The 12,400-nt window shown below is 39.2% G+C and overlaps 1 protein-coding gene across 1 annotated transcript in view; it reads left to right on the forward strand.

The window, feature by feature from the left end:
- The window catches only part of LOC126106653 (centrosomal protein of 164 kDa), a 675,221-nt gene that overhangs the window by 462,167 nt on the left and 200,654 nt on the right, over window positions 1-12,400 (forward strand). Inside the window, exons 4-6 of the mRNA XM_049913016.1 lie at window positions 5,014-5,162; window positions 5,249-5,388; window positions 9,724-9,971. Of these exons, the coding sequence (XP_049768973.1) occupies window positions 5,014-5,162; window positions 5,249-5,388; window positions 9,724-9,971 (537 nt within the window). The remainder of the gene's footprint in view (window positions 1-5,013; window positions 5,163-5,248; window positions 5,389-9,723; window positions 9,972-12,400) is intronic.

The following is a 12,400-nucleotide window of genomic DNA, read 5'->3' on the forward strand; positions in this document are numbered from 1 at the left end:
CATCTCTACGCACAGCAGCCTTCCCATACCAACAAGCCACTCTGCTCAGCAGGGAGTGTGGAAATAATGACTGTGTGGGGCTTTCTTTATTAGCGCAAACATTTCTCAGGAGTTCTTTGCCTTGTGGGCAGTGGAAAGGTCTCAGGCACCAACAAAAGAAATCTTTCTTCCATGGTAGAACATCCTTAGTAATTTGTAAAGATCAGTCAAAAACTAATGCCTCTCCCACTTTCTTTTTTTGTCAAGAATTTCAAATGCAACTACATAAGTTGAAAACCACAACTCTGACGATTAATTTACGATTTTTCAGTATAATGTCTGTCTATTTCTACAGTTTTGTCCCGTCTTTTAACAAGAATGTGTATTCCATTGTAGTAAAATGCACACTCCTGCTTCTGAAAATTTGACATACAGACGTTTCCACAGCCTCCTCATCTTTAAAATGAATCCGCTGACTTACTGGTTTTAGCATCCCAAACATATAGAAGTCTGATCATGCCAGGTCAGGACTGTATGGGGGATGAGGCAAAACTTCCCATTCCTTTTTCATAATCTCTTCAGTGGTGTGATGACTGATGTTTGGCCTTGCATTGTCATGCAAAAGGAGAACATCCACCATAGCCCTTGTTGGACAAAGTCACTGAAGACGTGCTTTAAGCTGTCTGAGGTTTCTGTCGTATTGAACAGAATTTATTGTGTGTCACTGCTCCAAAATATCGACCATAATCGCACCCTCTGAATCCCAGAATACTGTAGCTATAACTTTTACTGCCGATTGCACAATTTTGAACTTCTTCTTCTTTGATGAGTTTCTGTGATGCCATTCCACAGTTCATCTTGCCACGATAAGCTGCGTCAATTAACATGTCACTATGTACCCTGCTCGGAACTAAGTCAGCAGCACCTTGTTCATTCTTGGACACATTGTGAATGTTATTCACATACATTCCAGAATCACTGCCACTGTCTGACTTGGGTATGCGAGTTCTCCTGAACGTTAGAATCGTCTGAATGATAGTCATCACTGCCTTAATCAAACTGCTCTGAAGTCAGCATCACCATTCTTTTGCTTCTTTGTGACATATGTGATATCTCTCTGTTAGTAACCATCTGTGAATAATGAGATATTTAATAAGTAAGTAGTGTAACACCAAAAAATACTTTTTTAAGGTAATCTCCATCTATCTCATGGAGGAAAAATCTTACCTTTATAGTAATATCCAAATGTGTGACAATGTGACTGATGTGTGTGCATGAGTGAAACAATACTGTTGTGGATATGTAACAGTGATGTCTACACAATATCAAGTTCAACTGACAAATGAAATATTATGTCAAATTAACAATGCCGGTGTGCCCACTATGTGTTGAGAAATCTTATACATGCCAGTGAGGTGAATGTTATAATACATAATACATCAGAAGACAAAGCATCGTTGTAACATGTACCTTTACATAGACCACTATCAGCTATCTAATACTGGCCAAGTTCAGTATCTATCTGATACAAATGTTAGAGTAAGGCACATTTTACATTCCTGACTCCAAGCTTCAATTTATATATTGTAGGAGTGGCTAACAAGGTATTCTTTTACTTTGTGTGTAAATATTTCAGGATTCTCAATTTTCTCCTCATGATCACTGGCAAGTAGTTATAGACTTTATCACCAGAATATAAAACTCCATTCTGAACCTAGAGAGGAATGCAAGATCTATATGGAAATTATTTTTACTACTGGCATTGTGGTTATGAATTGCTGAATTCATGCTAAATTTATTGTTGTTACCAACCAACACAGAAAAAGCAGAATACTCCATATGTGAAGTACTATAGGGAAAAAAGTGCAAGAAAACTACAGTAGCAGTGAAAAGTTGTACAGTAATTCATACATCAGAAAGAGAAACAACAAAATTAAATCACGTGGAAAGTTATAAATAATCATACAGGCACACATAATAAAGCAAGTAATAAATCAAAATAAAATACAGAAATGGTAGTGTTGACAATCCACTTCTAACAGGTAATGCATTTAATCATTATTGTATTAACATAGCTCAAAATCTGACCATGAGTAAATGTAATCCAAACACAAAGGCAGAAACTCCAATACTTGACATAACAATGTATGTATATCCAGTAACACCCAAAGAAGTATAAAGGGCTATCAGTAAATGACTAGTGGATTTGATGGTATCCTAGACAAAATTATTAAATATAGTTCTCATAATATTGTCTCTCAACTTGTTGACAAAACCAGTTACTAATTTGCAACAAAATTCTTTCCATGTGGACCCAGTTTATACAAGTGGTGACATGTCTGACAGTAGAAACTTCATACCACTATCACTATTATCTCTACATTCAATAAACAATTGAAAGAATAAAGTATGATAGATTACTAGACTTTCTAAACAAAAACCAAGTTCTGGTTAAGACACAGATGGTTTAAGAAAAAGAAAACCAACAAAAACAGTTATCTTCAATTTCATAAAGCTTGTTTTCAAAGCTGTAGAGAACAATTAACTTTCCAAAGCTTTTAGCCATGTAAATCACGATCTACTACTTTTAAAACTGTAATTATGATGTCCATGGTGTTTCCTGTGAGTCATATTTATCTGGGTGGAAACAAAGAATAGAAAGTTGTCAGGAAGTAAAGTGTACAATTCTGAACATAAGAAAAATTGATCATGGAGTATCCCAGGATTGAGTACTGGATTGACTGTTACTCTTGGGTTTCAATAAAGGTGTACCACAATGATTTTCCGCAGCAGATACTATTTTATTTTCAGCTGATACCAGCATAAAGAATGATTATGAATTGCAGCAGAAAATTTTCAAAACAGTAGAAGTAGCAGAAAAATGCTTTTAAAAATCCTTGTCTAATTGGGATGATAGGAGAAGTGTATGACTGAAATTCAGTCATATAAGAAATAAATGTGGTACCCATATAAAGGTTGCATTAGGGAACCACCCAATTCAGGAAAAGAACTGTATGATTATGGATGGATGAACACTTAAGCTGGGAAAACCATATAGAAATGCTTAACAAAAAGTTAAGAAGTTAAGCAAGTGCTGTGTATGCGTTTTCTGCACTATTCACCTCTGAAGAAGAACATCTTCTGAAGTAACTCTTCAGGCTTTCCCGGTGATCTAATGACATCTTGGGTTGTCGGGTGTTCTGCCAGATATCAGCGTCGTACTTGCACGATATTTCGGTCACATAGCTTGTGGCCTTCATCAGGTGCGACCTGAGACTGTCTCAGGTCGCACCTGATGAAGGCCACGAGCTACGTGACCGAAATATCGTGCAAGTATGACGCTGATATCCGTCAGAACACCTGACAACCCAAGATGTCAACATCTTCTGAAGCTTAGCAACTTTACCAATCTTGTTTGTGCATCTATTGCTATACGCTGAGATTATGTCTTTATTTTCTTCCATTATTTAAACTCTGGATTTGTTTACATACACAAATAGTGACATAAAGAAGATTCAGTTACCAGGCGGTACCACTAACAGTAGTGGAAAAATTTAATTTCCAAATATTTTCTCATTTAATTACGTGAAGGGTATATCTTCCTTATCTCTTCTCAAATATCAGCTCAGACGTTAGCAAGTGTCATCGGTCTTAGTTCCTCCAGTGGTAGGTAGCATTTCAAGCAGTAAATTTCCTGCAACAACATGGTTAACTGCCAGATTTACAGCTTCGTCCCAGTTCAAGTCTATGCATTGAAGACCCTTTGCAAAAGTTTGTTTCCAGGCATTACAAAATCTTCTTCTACTTCTGTACTCACAACAGTGCTGATCTGTGGCTTCTTCCATCTTTCATTTGTAGAACATGCCTTGCAAGTTTAACCTTTCTTTCAGCAACAGTTGTATGCAGGCTGAATCGACTAATTCTTTTCAGCACTCCATCATCTGAAATGTGATCTCGATAAATGGTCTTCAGAATTCACATCAAGCATTGTTGATGAGAAACATTGAGATTGTGTGCTGATTTTGTTGACTTTTCCAGGTCTCACATGCTAGAACACCATCGATTGGATGATAGAGGAGTACAGCCAAAGCATTTTGGACACACTCATAGAGTCTAATTGCCATGTGGATCACATTCGTTGGAAGACTGCAGAAGCCTTCCCAAGTCTCCTGATGATGTCTGGATCTACATACCCACTGTTACCAACAAGGCTGACAAGATATAGAAATCTATTAACATCTTTTAGTATCTGTTGCACTGTAAATTGAGTAGGTACAGTTCCACTTTTTATGGACATTGTTTCTATCACTGTGTATTTGTAGCCCTACAAAACTGGCCATTCTGTCCAACTTGGTAGACATTAGTTGTAAACTTTGTGGTGATTCTGTCAGAAGAACAGTGTCATCAGCAAAACACAGATCCATAAGGCCACATTGTCCATTAAGACATATGTCAATGTTGGAGTCATCCAGAGTTTTTTCTCATTATGAAAAATACAACTAATATGAAAAGGAATGGTGACACAATGCATCCTTGTCTCCCACGTGTCAGAAAGCTAAAGAAAGGGATGCCCCATCTTCTGGTTCTTATTCATCAACTAGAATACAGATAACAAGTTTCTGAGAACATTGATGAGATGGTCAGGAATTCTTTATTAACCATCAATATTCCACAAATTTCTAGGTGTGTAAAGTCAAATGCTTTTTTAGATCAATAAACTTTAGGTGCAGTGGACAGTTGAACTCTATGCATTGTTCACAATAAGTATTTGCTTGGAGCAGGATCTCCCACTTTGAAAGCCAGCCTGTTTTTCTCATAGTTGACAATCTGCTGCTTCTTGTATCCTTTTTAGAAGAACAAGGCAAAAAGAGACCTGGCACCAAGAGAAATGTGGTACCTCTTCAATTTGTATGTTTGGTTAGAGTGGGTTAGGTAGTTAGTTACATTTTCCACAGATCATTTTGTATATATATATATTTTTGCACCATACGAATAAATGCAGCCTATTAATTGAAATTTGTAATATGTCGACAGGGGAGGAAGACTCGAAGACGTCACTGAAAGAAGAACTGAGGAGCTACGAGGAAGGGTTGGGTTCTGAAGGACTGGGCAGTACAGGTGCAAAACCAACTGGCATCACCTACTTAAAGAAGAGCTCCATACAACTGGTGGGTTTCCCCAACGTATGTGACATTCTTTGTTATTAGCTGTGCCAGTGTGATATGGAATAAGTATGTAATATTGTTTTCTGTTTCTTTTTAATGTTCAGGCACCACTGAAGAAATCACCCCTGTCTCCAGTTGTTGCACTTCCTGGTACCATGGTAGCGACCGGTGGACGGGTTCAAACAGCAACGCCAGGTGGGCGTGCGGAACCACTGAGAGTAGACCTCCGTTCACCTTCTGACAGGTATAACAATAGCATTGTTGATTGTAATGGCAAAATTAATTCCCACCTGGACCAAAGACATTTGGTAATTGCTGATCCCATGTAAGTAAAATTAATTGTAAAGTTTTTCCCCATTTGATCCATAAACTAAATGAACTTGGTGATGATTAATTTAGAGGAAGAATATGACAATGTACTGAGGTATAAAATATGGAACTCAACTCTCTAATTATGAAAATGCAAATGCGTGTGGTAATCATGTGAACAGTATACAAATAGGAGACGTTGTTTTTTTTTTTTAAAAAAAAAAAAAAAAAAAAAAAAAAGGTTCAAATGGCTCTGAGCACTATGAGACTTAACATCTGAGGTCATCGGTCCCCTAGAACTTAGAACTACTTAAACCTAACTAACCTAAGGACATCACACACAGCCATGCCCGAGGCAGGATTCGAACCTGCGACCGTAGCGGTCGCGCGGGTTTAGAACAAAGGGCGGATACAACAGGACAGTACATTTTCCTCATAACTCTTCATTACACCCACAGAAACTGTAGTGAAGTATATTGGAAAAGGGAGTACTAAAGGCTTTTGTCAAGCAGATGATGTGGCCATTTGGGGCCATACTAAGTTGGAGGTACCGACAACATTGAGCCTGAGGAACCCCAAGCTCAAAGAGTTTGGTTTATCTGGGAACTGAAACAAGATGTCAGCAGTGTGACTGAGTAGAACAGCCACTCCATGTAACTTATTTGTGGAGGGAAAGAAGATCAAGAGAATTAATAATTTCACATATCTTGATAGTGGCAGGCAATGGAAGAAGGGATATTCCCTGCTGTATTTGAAAAATGTCAGAGGGGTCCTTCATGAAATAATTCTGATTCTGTGGGGTGCAGATCTGAAATTACTGACTTGTTTATCTGGAGTACATTTGCCCTATCTGGATCTTCTTTCTTCTTTTTGTGGCCTTCATCTCTTGAGCAGTCTGACCTGTGCTGGAGATAAAAATCATGCTTATCTATGTCCAACAAGCTACCAAATATCTGAAGTCACTGTTTAAAGATGTACAATTTTGCTTTGACAGTTGCATTATTACTAGTTTATAGGCAGTTGAACATCCACTCTCTAACAGGTTTCAGAGCAGACACTCCAGCTGAACTAATTCCTCTTTCTTTTCATGACGTAGTCCATTGTCAAGGCATGTGCTGTTCCATGGAGCACAGCTAATCTCCAAGGCAGAGGCACAATTGCAAGGAGTGCCAAACTAGTAAGCAGCACAAAGTGTGACAAAACTGCCAGCGCCATCTCCTTCTTGCACAAAAGCTGCATCCATCACGCTTTTCAACATGCACAAACAATACAAATTGTCCACACAATATGCATATCCAAACTCCCTAAACCTACTAATAACTATTAGCTGTATGTTTGGTGATTGTCATTCATCAGTACTATAAACATTGTGCAACACATCACTTGACAGAAATGGTATGTTACACTTCAGAGTGTCAGTCTTGAATTTCTGACCAGAGTAACCAAAGGATCCAAAATCTTCAATCTAATACAAAGCCTTGTCTGGGATAAAGTATGTTCCTCTAAGAGCTGCACGGACTATGTTCAAAACTTTCCATCTTCCTGTCATGTCCTGTAGTCTAGAGAGCTTTGCCATAACCAAAAGGCACGTAAGTTAACCACAGGCTTGTAAAATTAAATTCCATAGATCTGTTCTACAAAAGACCAGGGGAGACAAGATTAGAAATAATCACATAGGGAGAGGCTTGCAGGTGGAAGTGACCTCTTGCAGTTTCTCACTGTGACATGGAACGTAGTCAGTTTTGCAGTAGACAACTTAATTACTCTAAGTGGAAGGAAAAAGCAGTATACAGATCTTATAATTGTAGACAGCCAGGTCACAAAAGAGGAAGAAGGTAAAACTGAATAAATTGTTCTAAATATGATCATTACGGTAGGGAGGTGAACAGTACATTACCTAAAATGTAATATGAGCATTACAATAGAGGAAGAGAATGGTACATTAGCTAAAATGTTAAGAATGGCTGATCACTTGGTCCTGCAAATATTTCTGTGGAATTATTGAAAGCTGGCTGACACCATGTGAAGAAAAGTATATTGCGTCTTATAAACAACTGTTGTCAACATACTGAAATTCAATCAGAGTAGAAAAGCTAATATATGGTTTCCATTTCCAAGTAGAGGAATAGATGAGACACTAGCTGCTACAGAGGCATTAGTATGAACTCTGGATAAGCCACTTATTTTGCAAAATTGTATGTGAGAAAGTAAGGCAGAATATTCACCACCGTATCAGGAAAGACCAGAGTTGTTTAAGACAGAACAGATCCTCTGTAGACAACTTCTGTGTTGAAACTTCCTGGCAGATTAAAACTGCGTGCCGGACCGAGACTCGAACTTGGGACCTTTGCCTTTCATGGGCAAGTGCTCTACTAACTGAGCTACCCAAGTACGACTCACGCCCCGTCCTCACAGCTTTACTTCTGCCAGTACCTCGTCTCCTACCTTCCAAATTTTACAGAAGCTCTCCTGCAAACCTTGCAGAACTAGCACACCTGAAAGAAAAGATATTGCGGAGACATGGCTTAGCCACAGCCTGGGGGATGTTTCCAGAATGAGATTTTCACTCTGCAGCAGAGTGTGCACTGATATGAAACTTCCTGGCAGATTAAAACTGTGTGCCGGACCGAGACTCAAACTCGGGACCTTCACCTTTCGCGGGCTGTGAGGACGGAGCGTGAGTCGTGCTTGGGTAGCTCAGTTGGTAGAGTGCTTGCCGTCGAAAGGCAAAGGTCCCGAGTTCGAGTCTCGGTCCGGCACACAGTTTTAATCTGCCAGGAAGTTTCATATCAGCGCACACTCCACTGTAGAGTGGAAATTTCATTCTTAAAACTTCTGTGTTTTACAACAGTTAATGGAAAAATTTATAGCAGTGGGGATGGAGTTACACATTACATTTGTATATGTAGCAGAAGCTTATGCCATGTTTCCTAGAGCAAAACTGTGCAAAACTTTGAAAAATATGTGTATGGAGACCATCTTTTACAGATTATTATTGAAATGTACAGAGATAATAAGGTATACATTTAAATTGGCTCAGAATGATCAGAACCTATTAATGTCACAAAAGCACTGAGACGAATTTGCAGTATGTCATCCACCTTGTTCAAGATATATGTAGAAGTGGCTCTCCTAATGTGGAGGAATGGGAATCATTGTTACTGATGTGCAGATATTTTCATGAAGTTTTGCTGATGATCATGCCATTCTAGCATAAGATGAATACAATCTTAATTTCGTGGTACATTTATATCAGGAATATGACAAATGGGGACTACAATAAGTGTAACAAAAACTGAATATCTGATGGTGAATAGTGACAATAGATGTGAAGTTCCCATCAATGACAGAGCAGTTATCAGACAGGCAGAAAAATTTAAATGTCTATGGGCATATGTTGGCCAAAGTAGACTGGGCAATACAGAAGTAAAATACAGCATATTGCTTCATGTAAAATGATCTATATTTATGGATTTTATTGGAAAAGAGAGTTGTAGTCCATTGAGGAATGAGCCTACAGGCAATATTTTGATGAAAATTTTGATCTGTTTTTCCATATTTCAAAAAATGATGTTTTCCAAATAAATTATAAATTATAATGTATAAGTAGATCGCAAGTGAAGAACAAATGAAACCACTTACAGATGCTCATGACCAATATATGAGGAGAGCAGTGGTAACAAGAGAGAGCTGCTGCAAGGATTAAAAAAAAAAAAAAAAAAAAAAAACTCTAAAAGCTTCTTCCTTATGTAGTCACTGTGTACCATGCCTCCTATTTGAAAATAATGGTGTTGGACTTAATGAAGAATATTAGAGGTATATTACTGAAGATGGAATTGAGTCAACAAGCAGTTTAAGTGGTAGTGACGAAGGAAATGCTGTTGCTTCATAAATATTTGAGAGTCTTGTTCATATAAGACATTTGCATCAAAATTATTTTTGTACTATTTGTCCTTGATTTGTGGAAACTAATATATGCTTTCCTATATAGCTCAGTAATAATAATTTCATATATGGGCAGATGTATCATACGATAATATCTGACCTGTAATTGCGTATTTGTAATGTGACTCTTTATGTGTGTGTGTGTGTGTGTGTGTGTGTGTGTGTGTGTGTGTGTTTGATGGAGAGAGTGAGAGAGAGAGGGGGGGGGGGGGGAGTTTGCATGCATTCTTGTCTGCAAGTCATGTTAGCTGTAACAGCTTATTTTGACCTACAGTAGATGATGATGCCACAGTGACGTGATATAACATACATTTATATTTATCAGGGAGGTTCTACCACTTAGCCGCAATCGAATCGACATCGACAAAATGGGAGCGGCGACGTTGCTCGGTCGCCCGTCGCCCGGTCCCATTGACATCGACAAGATGAGTGTGGCACCCTTACTGGGAGAGAGTGGGGACGGCACGGCGACGGTGACGTCTGCATCCCGGAGGTCGGCTCTGCCCCCGTCTGCACAGGAGAAGCATCCCCGCAGTCTCGTCCAGCAGGGCCGTGGGGAGCTGAAGCTCTCAGGTAAAGCAAATTTGCTCCTAGTCAACACAAGCCAGCTAATGTCGGAAGGAGCGCATCACTATAATTTCATTTATGTGATGCCTGCATTGAGTTTGTCCACCGTATTTCATATGATTGTGGCCATAGAGGCTAACTGTTGGTACTATTACTGTTATGAATAAACTGAACAGAGTTCTGCAGTGAATTCCAGAAAACACTGCGGGAAGAATGCCCAGTGCTCAAAATGTTGTGATGCAGTTCTGCAATATGAAGTAGACCTCTATTTGGAGTAATGAAACTTGGAAATGATATGCAGAGAGAATATTAAATAATGTGTGCAACATAGTGACTAATGCCAGAATACTGACAGGCTTCCAATAAAGTAGTTCCACACTCACCAAGGTGCAGCTGAACACTACAACAACAGTGACTGCCCCCCTCCCCAATCGCAAACTCACGTATCTTACTGAGTGGTTCACAGCTGCCCAACCAGATAAAATTGCAGGCATTACATATATGTTGGCAGTGTAACTCAAGCTAATGCTGACCTCATCATTGATGGTTTTAGCCATGCTCTGTCGTGTTGCATCTTTATTGCGATATTGTCTGGCAATATAGAGTTTACTCGGGAGCTACGATTTCCTGTTATCCAATTTTGCTCACCTTGTTATGTATTCACACTTGCCAACATCTCCCATTTGCACTTTGTTTCTCAAAGTGCTGGAGGTATTGCTAGAAGTTAAGAGTACAATCAAGTATCCAGCATCTTGCAATAACTGCGAGGTCTCCCATAAACGGTATGTCTTATATTGCAGGCTCTAAAAATTTTTCCTTTGGGCTCTCCTTCATTAGCAAAAACACTAGCAGCCCCCTCCCCCAAGCATAATTCATTAATAAAAACATTTTTATATTTTCTTTGTCTTGATCTCAGTTTTACCAAATTCAGTGTAGAGGGATTTTATGCAACAGAAACCAAAACTACATAAATTATTGTAATGCAAATACAGAACAAGTTGTTTGTGTTGTGTCTAGACAAGACAGCCTAAACACAATGAGAGGGAGCTGAAAGGCACGCGCTTAAACTCACGCAGGCTGGCGTGAGGTCTGAAACAGGATACGTAATGAATGCTATAGAGAAAAGTACATAGCTTCTGGAATACTTAACTTTAATCCACATTTGTAGAACATCGCTCTTGATGATACATTAATAGAATCTCAATATCACCGAGCAGGGTGGCGCAGTGGTTAGACACTGGACTCGCATTCGGGAGGACGACGGTTCAATCCCGCGTCCGGCCATCCTGATTTAGGTTTTCCGTGATTTCCCTAAATCACTCCAGGCAAATGCCGGGATGGTTCCTCTGAAAGGGCACGGCCGACTTCCTTCCCCATCCTTCCCTAATCCAATGAGACCGATGACCACGCTGTCTGGTCTCCTTCCCCAAACAACCAACCAATCTCAATATCTATACTGGTAATGGCGCCTTGCTAGGTCGTAGCAAATGTAGCTGAAGGCTATGCTACTATCATCTCGGCAAATGAGAGCGTAATTCTCAGTGAACCATGGCTAGCAACGTCGGCTGTACAACTGGGGTGAGTGCTAGTACGTCTCTCTAGACCTGCCGTGTGGTGGCGCTCGGTCTGCAATTACTGACAGTGGCGACACGCGGATCCGTCGTCTACTAGCGGACCGCGGCCGATTTAAAAGCTACCACCTAGCAAGTGTGGTGTCTGGCGGTGACACCACAGTTTGTCTTTACCAAATTTACTTTATTCAAAAACTACAAAGTGCACAATATTTGCAATTCAGCAAATGAGGATTACAAGAGCATTGAAAATCTGAGTTATGAAGTCCAGTATGATGGATGAGCTTGTTTATTAGAAGCAAGTTTCTCAAGACATGGTGTAATAGCAGAAATAGACATTTGAAATTGTTTGCTTGACTTTAGCTTTGAACAGTAGTTTGACTTCATAGCTGCCAAAGCTGAAAAGCCAGTCTCCCACAAGTATATTGTTGCAAAAGTAATTGTGATTGTCATTGCATTTTGGCTTAGCATTGAGAATTCATTGCTAATATGTAGCCAACACTCCAACAAAGACTTTGACTCTTCAGTGAAGTACCACAAGTGAGATCAATAAGTTGTTCTCACTCTTTCATATTTAAATATGATAGTCCAGGAACATTGTTAAATGGATTTTTTTAATTAAATTTATAAGAATCATTGCTGAAATACTTTTTGGAGTGAACTTTTAGTGTTGAAAGATGATGACGAAGACAGGCTTTTTTTTTATCTCCATTGAAAGTATCAGATTATCTGTGTCTTATAGCAGTGACACTAGATTAGGGAACACATCTAGCATGCAACTTTTGCCACAGCTCTAATTACTTTATGAATGTCTTCACTTTTCCATTCCAAGATAGTACAGTTGCCTGATTGCCTTGAAGTGAA

Source organism: Schistocerca cancellata, chromosome 10 (genome assembly GCF_023864275.1).
Source record: "Schistocerca cancellata isolate TAMUIC-IGC-003103 chromosome 10, iqSchCanc2.1, whole genome shotgun sequence".
In the NCBI taxonomy this organism is placed as follows: Eukaryota; Metazoa; Arthropoda; class Insecta; order Orthoptera; family Acrididae; genus Schistocerca; species Schistocerca cancellata.